Source organism: Solea solea, chromosome 8 (assembly GCF_958295425.1).
Source record: "Solea solea chromosome 8, fSolSol10.1, whole genome shotgun sequence".
Lineage (NCBI taxonomy): Eukaryota > Metazoa > Chordata > Actinopteri > Pleuronectiformes > Soleidae > Solea > Solea solea.
In genome coordinates this window covers 1,967,495-1,988,936 of record NC_081141.1, presented here as the reverse complement: position 1 = coordinate 1,988,936, position 21,442 = coordinate 1,967,495, and the positions used below count along the sequence as shown (strand labels likewise).

At 36.2% G+C, this 21,442-nt stretch overlaps 1 protein-coding gene across 1 annotated transcript; it reads left to right on the top strand.

The window, feature by feature from the left end:
* The first annotated feature begins 336 nt into the window (after positions 1-336).
* tor2a (torsin family 2, member A) lies at positions 337-3,971 on the top strand. Its single transcript, XM_058635164.1, has 5 exons — positions 337-508; positions 1,802-2,067; positions 2,196-2,371; positions 2,655-2,782; positions 2,914-3,971. Exons 1-5 carry the CDS (start codon positions 388-390, stop codon positions 3,156-3,158), a joined length of 936 nt encoding a protein of 311 aa, XP_058491147.1. The 5' UTR covers positions 337-387; the 3' UTR covers positions 3,159-3,971.
* Positions 3,972-21,442: the final 17,471 nt, after the last annotated feature.

Below are 21,442 nucleotides of genomic sequence, written 5' to 3'. Positions count from 1 at the left end.
ATATAATATAATAGGGTCTAATATGATATGATATGATGTGACATAATATGATATATAATTTAATAGGATATAATATGGTCTAATATGATGTAATATGCATCAGAATAATAAATAAACACGTTTACTAATTTCTCTGGTTTCAGAGTTGTCTTGCAGATGAAGCTGGAATCATGATCCTCACGATTAATCGAATAATCATCCGACACGTTATTGTGTAATGTGCGTGAGTCGCGGTGCTTTCTGGGAAAAGTAGTTCCCTCGTGCGCTTTGCCAACTGCTTCTCTGAGCACTTCCGGGAGGGAGAAGAACTACAAAGCCGCTTTACGTCACCGCCGGAAACCACTGCTTCAGTTGTTTTTAGCGTGTTCGTTGACGGCAGCCGCAAACATGTCTGTGTTCCGCTGTGTTGTGTTTTTAACACTTTATAATCAAGTCTGCGGCGTTTTTCACAAACTTTACTGCACCGTGTCAGAAAACTGCGACTGCGACTTCAAACCCAACATCAAAGGTAACTCCGCCTGTCACTAATCACCCTCTCATTTCACGTTTACGGTCACTGTCTCACTGTCGGTGTTCAGTGTTCACCGGTGAACCGGAGAGAATGGAAGAAGAGTTTCCTTCGTCACCGGGATTTCATGTTCACTTTAATGTTCACGAAGAGAGACTTTACATTTACACTCGTAGCTCACGACAAAAGAGGAACACGTCACTGTTGTGTCGTGTTTCACAAACTCACTTCACTCAGCAGTGGTTCACCTTTACAGCTTAGAGAAGCTAATACTGACAGCACTGACAACAGAATCAGGACTGACGACAGAATCAGGACTGACTGACAACAGAATCAGGACTGACGACAGAATCAGGAATGACAACAGAATCAGGACTGACGACAGAATCAGGACTGATAACAGAATCAGGAATGACGACAGAATCAGGAATGACGACAGAATCAGGACTGACTGACAGAATCAGGAATGACAACAGAATCAGGACTGACGACAGAATCAGGACTGACTGATAACAGAATCAGGACTGACGACAGAATCAGCAGAATCAGGAATGACGACAGAATCAGGACTGACGACAGAATCAGGAATGACAACAGAATCAGGACTGACAACAGAATCAGCAGAATCAGGTCTGACAACAGAATCGGGGATGATAACAGAATCAGGACTGACAACAGAATCGGGACTGACGACAGAATCAGGACTGACAACAGAATCGGGACTGTCAAGTCACCAAAGCAGAATCATCTAGTTTGCCTTGTATGGAGCTTCATGACACTCAGGTAAACTTGTTGCCATCTTGTTGACACATTATTGTGATCGTGACATGATAATTCATAATTGTAAGATGTTTGCACCTTAACTTTTAACGTTTTCATGACAATAAAATCTATCAAAAATGATAAAGAATTGACATTTTTTGGCAAAACATTTACTCAGAGTGGGATTCGGTGTCAGTCAAAATCACTGGATCGATATCAGACCGATCTAGTCTAGTCTAGTCTAGATCTAGTCCAATCTAAAATCTTGTAATCCAACACTGCACAGACTGTTTGTGCAGTTTGTTTCCTCTCTTTGGGAGAACAGGTGACACAGTGACACAGTTTTTGAGGCTGTTGAGTTCCTGCTGTGACGCAGACGTTCATCATTATGCCGTCATAGTTTTATAAAGTGTAACTCACTGATGATTCATCACAAATCTTAATTTAATCTCAGAAACAATTGAACCACGTTAAAGAGTCAATGGTCACGTTAACATCACTGGTGTGTTTTGTGTTTGTCTCCATGATCAGACTTGGAATGGGACCTGTACAAGAATATTTATGGACAACACCTGGCCCAGGACATTGTGTCAGAGGAGGTCGCCACGTTCCTTCAGAATAAAAGCCCCGATCGGCCCCTGGTGCTGTCCTTCCACGGCTCCTCTGGGACAGGAAAGACGCTGGTTAGCACAATGCTGGGAAATCATCTGTACGGCTCAGCCATGAGCAGCCCATATGTCCACCAGTTTGTCCCCACGCTGCACTTCCCCTTACCTCACTTTGTCAAAAAGTACAGGGTAAGTTAGAGTTCAGGTTTGTCTCTTTTCTTCAATAGGAAGATACAAATGCTAAATGTGTAGATTGGACAGGACAATGATATGCTGCCTCCATTGCCTGAACTACATTTCCCTCCTTTGACCTCCAGGTGGAGCTAAAGAGCTGGGTGGAGGGGAACCTGACGGACTGTGGTCGCTCCGTCTTTATTTTTGACGAGATGGAGAAGATGCCTCCCGGCCTCATCGACGTCCTGGAGCCTTTCCTCGGTCCTAATCACATTGTGTTCCGTACCAATTACCGCAAAGCCATCTACGTCTTCATCAGGTGCGTCACAAGCATGGACGGACACAAACGTGGGGACGTGGTGGTGGTTTTCCCACTTTTAAAGATGCCTTTAAGTCCTTTTTCTCACGGTCAACCCTGCTGAGCGTGCTGCCTCTGACACAATCATACTATTTCTTAGTATTTTGAAAAGCACAGATTGCAGTTCCCTGTAAATACGTTGAACTCCACCTGGTGACTCTGTGCTGCTGTGGTTACGTTTGCTGCTCATAAGATAACGTGTCACTATCAGTCATGTGATTTATTTATTTATTTGTCCCGTTAGCACCACAGGAGAGAAGGTGATTAACAAAGTGATGGAGGAGAACCGGCAGGCTGGGCGGGAGCGAGAGGAGATCAGGCTGACTGACCTGCAGGATGACATCGCACAGACGCTTTACAACCACAACACAAGTGAGACGCCCACAAATCATTTCAAATCAACTTTGAAAATACTTTACTTTCAAAATGCAATTCTGTTAAATCAGTTTGTGCCAACTCCTGTTTTAAGAGTGAAGAAAACTGACGTGAGTTTCTTTCTTCAGGCGGCTTCTTTCACTCCAGCATCATCAAGAAGAAACTCATCACCTGCTTCGTTCCCTTCCTGCCGCTGAGCCGGCACCACGTCGAGCGCTGCGTCCGGTCCCAGCTCTGCCAGAGGGACAGTTGTAACCGCAGTGACGTGGTGGAGGCAGTGGGGGGCGACATGATCTACACTCCCGTCCCCGGACAGTATTTCTCCACCACGGGCTGCAAGGCTGTCTCTGCCAAAATCAACTTTTTCCTTTGACCTGAAACTGCGAGGGAAATCTGTCTGAATGAGTCTGTGCCACTGAGACGTCCACTGAGACGTCCACTGAGACGTCCAGAGACAACGTCCAGAGACGCCTGGTTCAGAGTCAAAGATGCACCTCAGTTTCTTCACTAAAGACTACATCTGAGGACAGTTTGTTGACACTGATGGTGAGACATGTCTCACTCTACCTCAAACCCAACTCCACCTTACGTTTATGGAGTTGGTTCCATGTGGGGTGAGATTTCTCAGGCGACGTGACTCTTTTTATTTGTCTTAAATTCAGCTGGAAACATGAATGTTTGTTTTTCTGTTTCTGAGGTTCGAAAAGTGTCCATGGAGAGTTTTTAAAAAAAGATATATTATATTTATTTTAAAGAACACTAAATGTTTTACATTGATGAGGAAAAAAAAGTGTTAAAAGGTTAAAAAGTGAATTCACAAAGAAATTCAGTGACAAACGTGCAGAATCACCATCTTTGTCTCTACGACGACAGTTCAACCGAATGTGATCAAGTTAACTGTAAGAAGATGCAATAATGTGGTTGAGGATTAGGATTAGGATTAACCCTGTTAGACGACTGAAAACACACACATGTCCAGGAAAGTATGTAGTACTTGAGGAATTGATTGCATACAAAAAAGTGAGTGGTTTAGAATTTACTTTAAATAACTTCAAATGATTGTATATTGTATATTTTATATATATATATCTGCCAATCTTTACCCAGAGCCTTTGTTCTATGTTTGCTGATAAGGAGGGGAACCGGAAGCATTATTTTCAGAATAAAAGTCCACATTTTGTAATAATCGTTTTGTTCCGATTCTTTTGTTTTTGGAATGGTTTGCGGATCAGACCTCAAACCTGGACCGGATTACTGTGTTTGAGGATCAGACCTCAAACCTGGACCGGATTACTGTGTTTGAGGATCAGACCTCAAACCTGGACCGGATTACTGTGTTTGAGGATCAGACCTCAAACCTGGACCGGATTACTGTGTTTGAGGATCAGACCTCAAACCTGGACCGGATTACTGTGTTTGAGGATCAGACCTCAAACCTGGACCGGATTACTGTGTTTGAGGATCAGATTTTTCAGTTTCTATAAAAGTGAATATTTTGGACATTTGAGAACATCATCATTTCTGGCTTCATGAAACAAAGCATTTCAACATTTCATCAGTTGTGAAAATAATCTTGAGTTCCAGCTGTAGAGTAAAAACAGAGAACTTGGATTAGAGGTAATCTGAGTGGATTTAGGGATCATTGATTGGATCAAATCTTGAAAATGTGTTGCTTGAATCTGAAATAGGATGAGTTCACGTTATTTAATCCTGGTTTTAATCTGAAATCTTCAAATGTGTTTTGGTGAGAATGGGGAACAACAGGATTATTGTGACGATCAAACAGAGATTAGACTTTATTAAACCTCAGTATAAACAAGACTGCTCATACCAAAGGTAATTTAATTTTCTGATTAACTGGTTTATTATTATTATTATTATTGTTATTATTATTATTATTATTATCGATGACATTTGCTCAGTCAAAAATATTTTCAAACATTTGTATTTAGCCCTTTACTAATCTTAATCTTAAAGTTCTTTGATTTCATCGCTCTAACACGGACTCTGACTTTCCACTGGCACTTTACTGCCAGCAGGTGGCAGTACAGCTTTTAAAGTGTGGTGGAGGTGAACCTGAGTTCAGTGATGACACACACACACACACACACTGTCATATCTGTGTTTTATTTGTGTTTAACTGTAAAAGGTGTTGTCATGGTAACGACACACACACACTGCACTTTACTTTTATGAAGATGATAATTATTCAACTTTCATTATTAAGATTCATTTAATGTTGTTGTTTTAATGATGAAGTCAGACAAAACACAAAGTGTCTTGTTTTAATATAAATAAATATCTCTGACATTTACAGAGCTGTCAAAATAAAGTTCTGCTTCTACATTTGAACATTTGTCTCCTGAAATGCTTTTATTTTGAAACCTTTAAACATTAACTCTAGTAAACTGATTTTTAACTTTGTTATTAATCCCAGGAAGAGTAAAACCCGGACCAGGATCTAGGATTTCTGGATTGAATCAGTGATAAATTTCAATTTTCTCTCCATGTCACAGAAACTTTCAGATCATTACCAAATTTCACCAGATTATGTTTGTGACCTTTGACATCATCGCTCCATGACACTTTCCTTCCACGCTAATACCATTTTAGACACGTATGCTTATATATATATATATACACGTATATGCATATATATATATATATATGCATATACGTGTATATATATACACATGCCACATCTTGCCACACTCCTGCTGTGATGTCTTCATTACTTCCACCCTCTCCAGCATCACACCAGTGGTGTGCGAGAGGGAAAGGAGGGCTTTGAAGGTCGTAGCTTAAGCACAGAGGTCAAAGCATCGAAGCACAGAGGTCATCATGAGGTCATCTCATTTGTCTCAGATCCTCTTTTTTTTCTGGACAATGAAACACACACAGACCTCTGATGACCTTCCAGCCTATTTTCACACGCTCCCTCGCCTGCAGAAGACACCGGTCCAGCTGCCTCCTGGCGGTGGACACTGTATTTTGCTTCTATAAATTTACTCCTCCTCTCGTCTCTCTCTTGCCTCCCCTCCTTCATCCCTCTGTTCCGCTCCCTCTTTCCAAAACCCCATGAAAAACGAGTGCAAAAAGTCACTTTCACCTCCTGCTTTAGCTCTTCTCTCCATCCCAGCCCTCCCTTCTTCCTGCCCTACACTGGAGGCAGGGAGGGGGCAACAATGGGACGCTGCTCCCTCCTCCCGCTTCCTCCCCTCCTCCCCACCCACATCCACATCTGTGAGTGCCCCTCTGTCTCCTCATTCTTCTCCCTAACCGCTCCATTATTGGGCCTCTTTCACTTGTAAATGCAGCCAGCGATACTTCTGATGGGTCTTTTATGCGTGCGGCCGGGGTCAGGAGAAAGGTAGTGGCAGGGAGGGGGTGTGTGTGTGTGTGTGGGGGGGGGGGGGGGGGGTTAGGACAGAGGATGGCATGAGGGGAAAGTGACGGGGGGCTAGGGAGTCTTCTGCTGTTTTTTTTTCTAACAGGCCAAAGTGTGCAGGGACAATTGTGACAAAGAGTTGAATTCTTTTTTGTGTGTGCAGTCATTTGGGACAAACCCAGCTCCTGCCTCAGATTCCTGCAGCTGCTGATTCAATGGAAGGGAACCAGGATTTACTCTAGTCAAGTTATGTATGAAAGCAGCTGCTTCAGACTGGCACTGACATTCCAGGCACTGACGTACAGGCACTGACATCCAGGCACCGACATCCAGGCCCTGATGTCATACTATACTATGACATTTTTGTCAGATTTTGGACGACATACTATACTATGACTTTTTTGACTGATTTTGGACGACATACTATACTATGACATTTTTGTCAGATTTTGGACGACATACTATACTATGACATTTTTGTCAGATTTTGGACGACATACTATACTATGACTTTTTTGACTGATTTTGGACGACAAACTATACTATGACTTTTTGGTCACATTTTGGAACGACATACTATACTATGACTTTTTTGACTGATTTTGGACGACATACTATACTATGACTTTTTTGACAGATTTTGGACGACATACTATACTATGACTTTTTTGACTGATTTTGGATGACATACTATACTATGACGTTTTTGACTGATTTTGGATGACATACTATACTATGACTTTTTTGACTGATTTTGGACGACATGCTATACTATGACTTTTTTGACTGATTTTGGACGACATGCTATACTATGACTTTTTTGACTGATTTTGGACGACATACTATACTATGACTTTTTTGACTGATTTTGGACGACATGCTATACTATGACGTTTTTGACTGATTTTGGACGACATACTATACTATGACTTTTTTGACTGATTTTGGACGACAAACTATACTATGACTTTTTGGTCACATTTTGGAACGACATACTATACTATGACTTTTTTGACTGATTTTGGACGACATACTATACTATGACTTTTTTGACAGATTTTGGACGACATACTATACTATGACTTTTTTGACTGATTTTGGATGACATACTATACTATGACGTTTTTGACTGATTTTGGATGACATACTATACTATGACTTTTTTGACTGATTTTGGACGACATGCTATACTATGACTTTTTTGACTGATTTTGGACGACATGCTATACTATGACTTTTTTGACTGATTTTGGACGACATACTATACTATGACTTTTTTGACTGATTTTGGACGACATGCTATACTATGACGTTTTTGACTGATTTTGGACGACATACTATACTATGACTTTTTTGACTGATTTTGGACGACATACTATACTATGACTTTTTTGACTGATTTTGGATGACATACTATACTATGACGTTTTGACTGATTTTGGATGACATACTATACTATGACTTTTTTGACTGATTTTGGACGACATGCTATACTATGACTTTTTTGACTGATTTTGGACGACATACTATACTATGACTTTTTTGACTGATTTTGGACGACATACTATACTATGACTTTTTTGACTGATTTTGGACGACATACTATACTATGACTTTTTTTGTCACATTTTGGACGACATACTATACTATGACTTTTTTGACTGATTTAGGACGACATACTATACTATGACTTTTTTGACTGATTTTGGACGACATACTATACTATGACTTTTTTGAATGATTTTGGACCTCATACTATACTTTGACTTTTCTGACTGATTTTGGACGACATACTATACTATAACTTTTTTGACTGATTTTGGACGACATACTATACTATGACTTTTTTGACTGATTTTGGACGACATACTATCCTATGACTTTTTTGACTGATTTTGGACGACATACTTTACTATGACTTTTTTGTCACATTTTGGACGACATACTATACTATGACTTTTTTGACTGATTTTGGACCTCATACTATACTATGACTTTTTTGACTAATTTTGGACGACATATTAACCTATGACTTTTTTGACTGATTTTGGACCTCATACTATACTATGACTTTTTTGACTAATTTTGGACGACATACTAACCTATGACTTTTTTGACTGATTTTGGACAACATCCTATACTTTGACTTTTCTGACTGATTTTGGACGACATACTGTACTATGACTTTTTTGACTGATTTTGGATGACATGCTATACTATGACTTTTTTGACTGATTTTGGACGACATACTATACTATGACTTTTTTGACTGATTTTGGACGACATACTATACTATGACTTTTTTGACTGATTTTGGACGACATACTATACTATGACTTTTTTGACTGATTTTGGACGACATACTATACTATGACTTTTTTGAATGATTTAGGACGACATACTATACTATGACTTTTTTGACTGGTTTTGGACGACATACTATACTATGACTTTTTTGAATGATTTTGGACCTCATACTATACTTTGACTTTTCTGACTGATTTTGGACGACATACTATACTATAACTTTTTTGACTGATTTTGGATGACATACTATACTATGACTTTTTTGACTGATTTTGGACAACATACTATACTATGACTTTTTTGACTGATTTTATGTCGTCCAAAATCAGTCAAAAAAGTCATAGGTTAGTATGTCGTCCAAAATCAGTCAAAAAAGTCATAGGTTAGTATGTCGTCCAAAATCAGTCAAAAAAGTCATAGGTTAGTATGTCGTCCAAATCAGTCAAAAAAGTCATAGTATAGTATGTCGTCCAAAATCAGTCAAAAAAGTCATAGTATAGTATGTTGTCCAAAATGTGACAAAAAAAGTCATAGTATAGTATGTCGTCAAAAATCTGTCAGAAAAAGTCATACTATAGTATGTCGTCCAAAATCGGTCAAAAAAGTCATAGTATAGTATGTCGTCCAAAATCGGTCAAAAAAGTCATACTATAGTATGTCGTCCAAAATCAGTCAAAAAAGTCATACTATAGTCAGTCAGTCAGTCATCATCTACCGCTTTATCCTCTGCTCATACTATAGTATGTCGTCCAAAATCGGTCAAAAAAGTCATAGTATAGTATGTCGTCCAAAATCGGTCAAAAAAGTCATAGGTTAGTATGTCGTCCAAAATCAGTCAAAAAAGTCATAGTATAGTATGTCGTCCAAAATCAGTCAAAAAAGTCATACTATAGTATGTCGTCCAAAATGTGACAAAAAAGTCATAGTATACTATGTCGTCCAAAATGTGACAAAAAAGTCATAGTATAGTATGTTGTCCAAAATCATTAAAAAAAGTCATATTATAGTATGTCGTCCAAAATCAGTCAAAAAAAGTCATAGTATAGTATGTTGTCCAAAATGTGACAAAAAAGTCATAGTATACTATGTCGTCCAAAATGTGACAAAAAAGTCATAGTATAGTATGTCGTCCAAAATCATTAAAAAAAGTCATAGTATAGTATGTCGTCCAAAATCAGTCAAAGAAGTCATAGTATAGTATGTCATCCAAAATCAGTCAAAAAAGTCATAGTATAGTATGTCATCCAAAATCAGTCAAAACGTCATAGTATAGTATGTCATCCAAAATCAGTCAAAAAAGTCATAGTATAGTATGTCGTCCAAAATCAGTCAAAAAAGTCATAGTATAGTATGTCGTCCAAAATCAGTCAAAAACGTCATAGTATAGCATGTCGTCCAAAATCAGTCAAAAAAGTCATAGTATAGTATGTCGTCCAAAATCAGTCAAAAAAGTCATAGTATAGCATGTCGTCCAAAATGTGACAAAAAAGTCACAGTATAGTATGTCGTCCAAAATCAGTCAAAAAAGTCATAGTATAGTATGTCGTCCAAAATCTGCCAAAAAAGTCATAGGTTAGTATGTCGTCCAAAATCAGTCAAAAAAGTCATAGTATAGTATGAGGTCCAAAATCAGTCAAAAAGTCATAGTATAGTATGTTGTCCAAAATCAGTCAAAAAAGTCATAGTATAGTATGAGGTCCAAAATCAGTCAAAAAAGTCATAGTATAGTATGTTGTCCAAAATCAGTCAAAAAAGTCATAGTATAGTGTGTCGTCCAAAATGGGACAAAAAAGTCATAGTATAGTATGAGGTCCAAAATCAGTCAAAAAAGTCATAGTATATTATGTTGTCCAAAATCAGTCAAAAAAGTCATAGTATAGTATGTCGTCCAAAATGTGACACAAAAGTCATAGTATAGTATGTTGTCCAAAATGTGACAAAAAAGTCATAGTATAGTATGTCGTTCCAAAATTTGAGACAAAACTCATAGTATAGTATGTTGTCCAAAATGTGACCAAAAAGTCATAGTATAGTATGTCGTCCAAAATCAGTCAAAAAAGTCATAGTATAGTATGTCGTCCAAAATGTGACAAAAAAGTCATAGTATACTATGTCGTCCAAAATGTGACAAAAAAGTCACAGTATAGTATGTCGTCCAAAATCAGTCAAAAAAGTCATAGAATAGTATGTCGTCCAAAATCTGTCAAAAAAGTCATAGGTTAGTATGTCGTCCAAAATCAGTCAAAAAAGTCATAGTATAGTATGAGGTCCAAAATCAGTCAAAAAAGTCATAGTATAGTATGTTGTCCAAAATCAGTCAAAAAAGTCATAGTATAGTATGTCGTCCAAAATCTGTCAAAAAAGTCATAGGTTAGTATGTCGTCCAAAATCAGTCAAAAAAGTCATAGTATAGTATGTCGTCCAAAATCTGTCAAAAAAGTCAAAGTATAGTATGTCGTCCAAAATCGGTCAAAAAAGTCATAGTATAGTATGTCGTCCAAAATCGGTCAAAAAAGTCATAGGTTGGTATGTCGTCCAAAATCGGTCAAAAAAGTCATAGTATAGTATGTCGTCCAAAATCAGTCAAAAAAGTCATAGTATAGTATGTCGTCCAAAATCAGTCAAAAAAGTCATAGTATAGTATGTCGTCCAAAATGTGACACAAAACTCATAGTATAGTATGTTGTCCAAAATGTGACAAAAAAGTCATAGTATACTTTGTCGTCCAAAATGTGACAAAAAAGTCATAGTATAGTATGTCGTCCAAAATCAGTCAAAGAAGTCATAGTATAGTATGTCGTCCAAAATCAGTCAAAAAATTCATAGTATAGTATGTTGTCCAAAATGTGACAAAAAAAGTCATAGTATAGTATGTCGTCCAAAATCAGTCAAAAAAGTCATAGTATAGTATGTCGTCCAAAATCGGTCAAAAAAGTCATAGGTTAGTATGTCCTCCAAAATAAGTCAAAAAAGTCATACTATAGTATGTCGTCCAAAATCGGTCAAAAAAGTCATAGGTTAGTATGTCGTCCAAAATCAGTCAAAAAAGTCATAGTATAGTATGTCGTCCAAAATTGGTCAAAAAAGTCATAGGTTAGTATGTCGTCCAAAATCAGTCAAAAAAGTCATAGTATAGTATGTCGTCCAAAATGTGACAAAAAAGTCATAGTATAGTATGTCGTCCAAAATGTGACAAAAAAGTCATAGTATACTATGTCGTCCAAAATCAGTCAAAAAAGTCATAGTATAGTATGTCGTCCAAAATCAGTCAAAAAAGTCATAGTATAGTATGTCGTCCAAAATCAGTCAAAAAAGTCATACTATAGTATGTCGTCCAAAATGTGACAAAAAAGTCATAGTATACTATGTTGTCCAAAATGTGACAAAAAAAAGTCATAGTATAGTATGTCGTCAAAAATCTGTCAAAAAAGTCATAGTATAGTATGTCATCCAAAATCAGTCAAAAAAGTCATAGTATAGTATGTCGTCCAAAATGTGACCAAAAAGTCATAGTATAGTTTGTCGTCCAAAATCAGTCAAAAAAGTCATAGTATACTATGTCGTCCAAAATGTGACAAAAAAGTCACAGTATAGTATGTCGTCCAAAATCAGTCAAAAAAGTCATAGTATAGTATGTCGTCCAAAATCTGCCAAAAAAGTCATAGGTTAGTATGTCGTCCAAAATCAGTCAAAAAAGTCATAGTATAGTATGAGGTCCAAAATCAGTCAAAAAAGTCATAGTATAGTATGTTGTCCAAAATCAGTCAAAAAAGTCATAGTATAGTGTGTCGTCCAAAATGGGACAAAAAAGTCATAGTATAGTATGAGGTCCAAAATCAGTCAAAAAAGTCATAGTATAGTATGTTGTCCAAAATCAGTCAAAAAAGTCATAGTATAGTATGTCGTCCAAAATGTGACACAAAAGTCATAGTATAGTATGTTGTCCAAAATGTGACAAAAAAGTCATAGTATAGTATGTCGTTCCAAAATTTGAGACAAAACTCATAGTATAGTATGTTGTCCAAAATGTGACCAAAAAGTCATAGTATAGTATGTCGTCCAAAATCAGTCAAAAAAGTCATAGTATAGTATGTCGTCCAAAATGTGACAAAAAAGTCATAGTATACTATGTCGTCCAAAATGTGACAAAAAAGTCACAGTATAGTATGTCGTCCAAAATCAGTCAAAAAAGTCATAGAATAGTATGTCGTCCAAAATCTGTCAAAAAAGTCATAGGTTAGTATGTCGTCCAAAATCAGTCAAAAAAGTCATAGTATAGTATGAGGTCCAAAATCAGTCAAAAAAGTCATAGTATAGTATGTTGTCCAAAATCAGTCAAAAAAGTCATAGTATAGTATGTGTTCCAAAATCAGTCAAAAAAGTCATAGTATAGTATGTGTTCCAAAATCAGTCAAAAAAGTCATAGTATAGTATGTCGTCCAAAATCTGTCAAAAAAGTCAAAGTATAGTATGTCGTCCAAAATCGGTCAAAAAAGTCATAGTATAGTATGTCGTCCAAAATCGGTCAAAAAAGTCATAGGTTGGTATGTCGTCCAAAATCGGTCAAAAAAGTCATAGTATAGTATGTCGTCCAAAATCAGTCAAAAAAGTCATAGTATAGTATGTCGTCCAAAATCAGTCAAAAAAGTCATAGTATAGTATGTCGTCCAAAATCAGTCAAAAAAGTCATAGTATAGTATGTCGTCCAAAATGTGACACAAAACTCATAGTATAGTATGTTGTCCAAAATGTGACAAAAAAGTCATAGTATACTTTGTCGTCCAAAATGTGACAAAAAAGTCATAGTATAGTATGTCGTCCAAAATCAGTCAAAGAAGTCATAGTATAGTATGTCGTCCAAAATCAGTCAAAAAATTCATAGTATAGTATGTTGTCCAAAATGTGACAAAAAAAGTCATAGTATAGTATGTCGTCCAAAATCAGTCAAAAAAGTCATAGTATAGTATGTCGTCCAAAATCGGTCAAAAAAGTCATAGGTTAGTATGTCCTCCAAAATAAGTCAAAAAAGTCATACTATAGTATGTCGTCCAAAATCGGTCAAAAAAGTCATAGGTTAGTATGTCGTCCAAAATCAGTCAAAAAAGTCATAGTATAGTATGTCGTCCAAAATTGGTCAAAAAAGTCATAGGTTAGTATGTCGTCCAAAATCAGTCAAAAAAGTCATAGTATAGTATGTCGTCCAAAATGTGACAAAAAAGTCATAGTATACTATGTCGTCCAAAATCAGTCAAAAAAGTCATAGTATAGTATGTCGTCCAAAATCAGTCAAAAAAGTCATACTATAGTATGTCGTCCAAAATGTGACAAAAAAGTCATAGTATACTATGTTGTCCAAAATGTGACAAAAAAGTCACAGTATAGCATGAGTTCCAAAATCAGTCAAAAAAGTCATAGTATAGTATGAGGTCCAAAATCACTCAAAAAAGTCATAGTATAGTATGTCGTCCAAAATCGGTCAAAAAAGTCATAGTATAGTATGTCGTCCAAAATCAGTCAAAAAAGTCATAGTATAGTATGAGGTCAACAATAAGTCAAAAAAGTCATACTATAGTATGTCATCCAAAATGTGACAAAAAAGTCATAGAATAGTATGTCGTCCAAAATCAGTCAAAAAAGTCATAGTATAGTATGTCGTCCAAAATAAGTCAAAAAAGTCATAGTATAGTATGTCGTCCAAAATGTGACAAAAAAGTCATAGAATAGTATGTCGTCCAAAATCAGTCAAAAAAGTCATACTATAGTATGTCGTCCAAAATCAGTCAAAAAAGTCATAGTATAGTATGTCGTCCAAAAACAGTCAAAAAAGTCATAGTATAGTATGAGGTCAACAATAAGTCAAAAAAAGTCATAGTTTAGTATGTCGTCCAAAATGTGACAAAAAAAGTCATAGTATAGTATGTCGTCCAAAATCGATCAAAAAAGTCATAGTATAGTATGTCGTCCAAAATCGGTCAAAAAAGTCATAGTATAGTATGTCGTCCAAAATCGGTCAAAAAAGTCATAGTATAGTATGTCGTCCAAAATCGGTCAAAAAAGTCATAGGTTAGTAAGTCGTCCAAAATCAGTCAAAAAAGTCATAGTATAGTATGTCGTCCAAAATCAGTCAAAAAAGGTCATACTATAGTATGTCATCCAAAATGTGACAAAAAAGTCATAGAATAGTATGTCGTCCAAAATCAGTCAAAAAAGTCATAGTATAGTATGTCGTCCAAAATCAGTCAAAAAAGTCATAGTATAGTATGTCGTCCAAAATCAGTCAAAAAAGTCATAGTATAGTATGTCGTCCAAAATCAGTCAAAAAAGACATAGTATAGTATGTCGTCCAAAATCACTCAAAAAAGTCATAGTATAGTATGTCGTCCAAAATCAGTCAAAAAAGTCATAGTATAGTATGAGGTCAACAATAAGTCAAAAAAGTCATACTATAGTATGTCATCCAAAATGTGACAAAAAAGTCATAGTATAGTATGTCGTCAAAAATCAGTCATAAAAGTCATACTATAGTATGTCGTCCAAAATCGATCAAAAAAGTCATAGTATAGTATGTCGTCCAAAATCGGTCAAAAAAGTCATAGTATAGCGTCCAAAATCAGTCAAAAAAGTCATAGTGTAGTATGTCGTCCAAAATCGGTTAAAAAAGTCATAGTATAGTATGTCGTCCAAAATCGGTCAAAAAAGTCATAGGTTAGTAAGTCGTCCAAAATCAGTCAAAAAAGTCATAGTATAGTATGTCGTCCAAAATAAGTCAAAAAAGTCATAGTATAGTATGTCGTCCAAAATGTGACAAAAAAGTCATAGAATAGTATGTCGTCCAAAATCAGTCAAAAAAGTCATACTATAGTATGTCGTCCAAAATCAGTCAAAAAAGTCATAGTATAGTATGTCGTCCAAAAACAGTCAAAAAAGTCATAGTATAGTATGAGGTCAACAATAAGTCAAAAAAAGTCATAGTTTAGTATGTCGTCCAAAATGTGACAAAAAAAGTCATAGTATAGTATGTCGTCCAAAATCGATCAAAAAAGTCATAGTATAGTATGTCGTCCAAAATCGGTCAAAAAAGTCATAGTATAGTATGTCGTCCAAAATCGGTCAAAAAAGTCATAGTATAGTATGTCGTCCAAAATCGGTCAAAAAAGTCATAGGTTAGTAAGTCGTCCAAAATCAGTCAAAAAAGTCATAGTATAGTATGTCGTCCAAAATCAGTCAAAAAAGTCATAGTATAGAATGTCGTCCAAAATCAGTCAAAAAAGTCATAGTATAGTATGTCGTCCAAAATCAGTCAAAAAAGACATAGTATAGTATGTCGTCCAAAATCACTCAAAAAAGTCATAGTATAGTATGTCGTCCAAAATCAGTCAAAAAAGTCATAGTATAGTATGAGGTCAACAATAAGTCAAAAAAGTCATACTATAGTATGTCATCCAAAATGTGACAAAAAAGTCATAGTATAGTATGTCGTCAAAAATCAGTCATAAAAGTCATACTATAGTATGTCGTCCAAAATCGATCAAAAAAGTCATAGTATAGTATGTCGTCCAAAATCGGTCAAAAAAGTCATACTATAGTATGTCGTCCAAAATCGGTCAAAAAAGTCATACTATAGTATGTCGTCCAAAATCAGTCAAAAAAGTCATAGTATAGTATGTCGTCCAAAATCAGTCAAAAAAGTCATACTATAGTATGTCGTCCAAAATGTGACAAAAAAGTCATAGTATAGTATGTCGTCCAAAATGTGACAAAAAAAGTCATAGTATAGTATGTGTTCCAAAATCAGTCAAAAAAGTTATAGTATAGTATGAGGTCCAAAATCAGTCAAAACAGTCATAATATAGTATGTCGTCCAAAATCGGTCAAAAAAGTCATAGGTTAGTATGTCTTCCAAAATCAGTCAAAAAAGTCATACTATAGTATGTCGTCCAAAATCGGTCAAAAAAGTCATAGTATAGTATGTTGTCCAAAATCGGTCAAAAAAGTCATAGGTTAGTATGTCGTCCAAAATCAGTCAAAAAAGTCATAGTATAGTATGTCGTCCAAAATGTGACAAAAAAGTCATAGTATACTTTGTCGTCCAAAATGTGACAAAAAAGTCATAGTACAGTATGTCGTCCAAAATCAGTCAAAGAAGTCATAGTATAGTATGTCATCCAAAATCAGTCAAAAAATTCATAGTATAGTATGTTGTCCAAAATGTGACAAAAAAAGTCATAGTATAGTATGTCGTCCAAAATCAGTCAAAAAAGTCATAGTATAGTATGTCGTCCAAAATGTGACAAAAAAAGTCATAGTATAGTATGTCGTCAAAAATCAGTCAAAAAAGTCATAGTATAGTATGTTGTCCAAAATGTGACAAAAAAAGTCATAGTATAGTATGTCGTCAAAAATCAGTCAAAAAAGTCATAGTATAGTATGTCGTCCAAAATCAGTCAAAAAAGTCATAGTATAGTATGTCGTCCAAAATCAGTCAAAAAAGTCATACTATAGTATGTCATCCAAAATGTGACAAAAAAGTCATAGTATACTATGTCGTCCAAAATGTGACAAAAAAGTCATAGTATAGTATGTTGTCCAAAATGTGACAAAAAAAGTCATAGTATAGTATGTCGTCAAAAATCAGTCAAAAAAGTCATACTATAGTATGTCGTCCAAAATCGGTCAAAAAAGTAATAGTATAGTATGTCGTCCAAAATCGGTCAAAAAAGTCATACTATAGTATGTCGTCCAAAATCGGTCAAAAAAGTCATACTATAGTATGTCGTCCAAAATGTGACAAAAAAAGTCATAGTATAGTATGTGTTCCAAAATCAGTCAAAAAAGTTATAGTATAGTATGAGGTCCAAAATCAGTCAAAAAAGTTATAGTATAGTATGTCGTCCAAAATCGGTCAAAAAAGTCATAGTATAGTATGTCGTCCAAAATCAGTCAAAAAAGTCATAGTATAGCATGTCATCCAAAATCAGTCAAAAAAGTCATAGTATAGTATGTCGTCCAAAATCAGTCAAAAAAGTCATAGTATAGTATGTCGTCCAAAATGTGACAAAAAAGTCATAGAATAGTATGTCGTCCAAAATCAGTCAAAAAAGTCATAGTATAGTATGTCGTCCAAAATCAGTCAAAAAAGTCATAGTATAGTATGTTGTCCAAAATGTGACAAAAAAGTCATAGTATAGTATGTGGTCCAAAATCATTCAAAAAAGTCATACTATAGTATGTCGTCCAAAATCGGTCAAAAAAGTCATAGTAAAGTATGTCGTCCAAAATCAGTCAAAAAAGTCATAGTATAGTATGAGGTCAACAATAAGTCAAAAAAGTCATACTATAGTATGTCGTCCAAAATCGGTCAAAAAAGTCATAGGTTAGTAAGTCGTCCAAAATCAGTCAAAAAAGTCATAGTATAGTATGTCTTCCAAAATCAGTCAAAAAAGGTCATACTATAGTATGTCATCCAAAATCAGTCAAAAAAGGTCATACTATAGTATGTCGTCCAAAATCAGTCAAAAAAGTCATAGTATAGTATGTCTTCCAAAATCAGTCAAAAAAGGTCATACTATAGTATGTCATCCAAAATCAGTCAAAAAAGTCATAGTATAGTATGTCGTCCAAAATCAGTCAAAAAAGTCATAGTATAGTATGTCGTCCAAAATGTGACAACAAAGTCATAGTATACTTTGTCGTCCAAAATGTGACAAAAAAGTCATAGTATAGTATGTCGTCCAAAATCAGTCAAAGAAGTCATAGTATAGTATGTCGTCCAAAATCAGTCAAAAAATTCATAGTATAGTATGTTGTCCAAAATGTGACAAAAAAAGTCATAGTATAGTATGTCGTCCAAAATCAGTCAAAAAAGTCATAGTATAGTATGCCGTCCAAAATGTGACAAAAAAAGTCATAGTATAGTATGTCGTCAAAAATCAGTCAAAAAAGTCATAGTATAGTATGTTGTCCAAAATGTGACAAAAAAAGTCATAGTATAGTATGTCGTCAAAAATCAGTCAAAAAAGTCATAGTATAGTATAGCGTCCAAAATCAGTCAAAAAAGTCATAGTATAGTATGTTGTCCAAAATGTGACCAAAAAGTCATAGTATAGTATGTCGTCCAAAATCAGTCAAAAAAGTCATAGTATAGTATAGCGTCCAAAATCAGTCAAAAAAGTCATAGTATAGTATGTTGTCCAAAATGTGACCAAAAAGTCATAGTATAGTATGTCGTCCAAAATCAGTCAAAAAAGTCATAGTATAGTATAGCGTCCAAAATCAGTCAAAAAAGTCATAGTATAGTATGTCGTCAAAAATCAGTCAAAAAAGTCATACTATAGTATGTCGTCCAAAATCGGTCAAAAAAGTAATAGTATAGTATGTCGTCCAAAATCGGTCAAAAAAGTCATACTATAGTATGTCGTCCAAAATGTGACAAAAAAAGTCATAGTATAGTATGTCGTCCAAAATCATGTCTTTTTTTGGACAATATAGCATGACTTCTTTGGACGATATTCTATGACTTATTTAGACTACATACTAATCTATTTTAATTCGTCACATTTTGGACGACATACTAAACGATTACTTTTTTGTCACATTTTCCACATGGCTTCTGTATTCCAGCTAAAGACAACTTTCTTTTTTATGTAGCACTAAGAAACACTGAAAAATCCCATCAGACCCTTAACAGTTGTGTGTGTGCGTGTGTGTGTGTTGTGTGTGTGTTGTGTGTGTGTTGTGTGTGTTGAATGGCCTCCATAGTGTCATGGCCTGACAACTGTCCTGTGGGATTATCTGTTGTTTTAGCTTCTGGTCTGACCTCTGCCACACACACACACACACACACACACACACACACAGAGTAGAGGGGTGGTCTCAGTGTCTCAGTGGCAGTCAGGTCTCTCAGGTCTCCAGGACAACAGGTTAACAAAGGACGCTGTGGGGGGAATGTGAGGCCAGGAGGGGGAGGGTGTGTGTGGGTGACCCCTGGAGGGCGGGGGTGTGTGTGTGTGTGTGTGTGTGTGTGTGTGGAATGATATGATGGCGGTTCAGGTTGACCTTGGCCTCTGTGCTGTGGTCAGATAGGGTGCGAAGGCACTGGTCATGAAGGAGGAGTATGAACAGCAGCGAAGAATAAAGGCTGTCATACTCTCTTCAAACGTGATTAATGACAACACACACACACACACACACACACACACACACACACAGCTGACCCTGGGTTTTTTAGCATGGTAACTTTCCCACCACAAATGATGGAAATAATGCTGAAAGAGACGAGGAGGTGCAGCTGCTGAACCCTAACCCTCTGACTGTGACTCTAACTCTGAATCCACTGCATTTCCTCAGTGTTTACATTTCTAAAGGTGTTTTTCCTTTACACTGAGGCGACATCATGAATGGTCATGATTCAGGTCTGTATCAGATCTGAAGGAAGTAGAAAAATACAGAAAAGTAAGGTAAGGTAAGGTAAGGTAAAGTTTTAAGTTAAGCTTTAAGTAAGCTTACGTTAGATGAGGTAGGTTTAAATTAGATTAGGTTAAATTAGGTATCAGGAGAAGGTGATGCTAAGGGTTAGCATTGGTTAGCAGTGGTAATGGCGGCTCAGTCAGAGACGGTGTGGACATCCCAGGCATCTGGAGTTAGCAACAAGAAGGGAGGATCTGTATGTGTGTGTGTGTGTGTGTGTGTGTGTGTTTTTTGTGTGGGAGAAAGGGAGGGATGCTGGGAAGGAGGTGGTGATGTGACGTCACCCCTGTGATGCTCCTCCCCCTCCCTTCATCAGCACCAGCATCCTTGCTGCCTGTGTATGTGGGTGTGTGTGTGTGTGTGTGTGTCACAGTGATGTCACAGCCTGGGTCATCAGACTGTGGAGGTGGGAGGGGCCTGAGTAGTTGAAAACAGCTTCAGTCTAAAATGTGTGATTGTGTGTAAAGTGCTGAGTCAGACAGAGTTGTGGGGAGTCTGTCAGTCTGTCAGTCTGTACGTCTCATTGTTTTTTAATTATTAAAAATCTAAAAAGTCAATTCCAGCATGAGCATGAAGCTGGTGATGGATGACGTCAAAGAAATGAAACATCAAATTTACTTAACTCAGTTATGTCAACCGGTCCCACTCAACACAATTAATTAACCCTATGTATGTAATTATTACTATTTACTTTCATGCATATTTCACTTATTAAATTAAATTTAAACAATTAAATTGGATTTACTTACTACTATAATCTTAGATGTACTAAACTCAGTAATGATGAAATCATTTAACACTATTATGTTGGATTTAATTAACATTGTCAAGTTGAATTTAATTAAATTGTGTTTATTTACATATATATATATATCCTAAACAACAAAATAATGGTTAACCAGGTCACTCATTTCATCGTACCATCAGTCCAAAGTCAAAAATACTCATCAACTGCTATAAAACCAGCATATTTTAGTTTGTCATTTTTGATTTAGTCATTAATCTACCTGGATATTGATGGATGATCGTGGATTATGAAGAAATCCGAGACATGTGGCAGGACAGCAGAGGACAAGTGCAGAAAATGGTGCCTTCAGCCTTGTTCTTACTGAGCATGTGCAAGTACCTGTGGGACACGCCCTCCGAGGCCTGATGTACATCTTAATTAACATAAATGATGCTCATTATTGTTTGTTAATTACAACAAACGATAAAGTTAAGTACATTCTTCATTTGAATTATTCAATCATTTCAGTTGAAATAACTATTTATTGCAAACAACACCTGAGTTTCATTTCTTTGAATGTGATGTGAATATGTCCTCTAATCATCTTCTCTCCTTTCCTTTCCTCTTTTCGGCCTTCTCTCCTCTCTCTCCTCTCTCTCCTCCTTCCTCTCTCTCCTCTCTCCTCTCTCTCCTCTCTCCTCCTTCCTCTCTCCTCTCTCCATAAACTCTGAGTCTGGTTCTGTCCCAGATTTCATTCACATTTAAAATG

Coding starts and splice junctions, on each gene's coding strand:
- tor2a (XM_058635164.1), top strand. CDS start 388: ATGTCTGTGTTCCGCTGTGTTGTGTTTTTAACACTTTATAATCAAGTC. Junction 2,372..2,654: donor GCCATCTACGTCTTCATCAG/GTGCGTCACAAG, acceptor TTGTCCCGTTAG/CACCACAGGAGAGAAGGTGA. Junction 2,783..2,913: donor GCTTTACAACCACAACACAA/GTGAGACGCCCA, acceptor TTCTTTCTTCAG/GCGGCTTCTTTCACTCCAGC.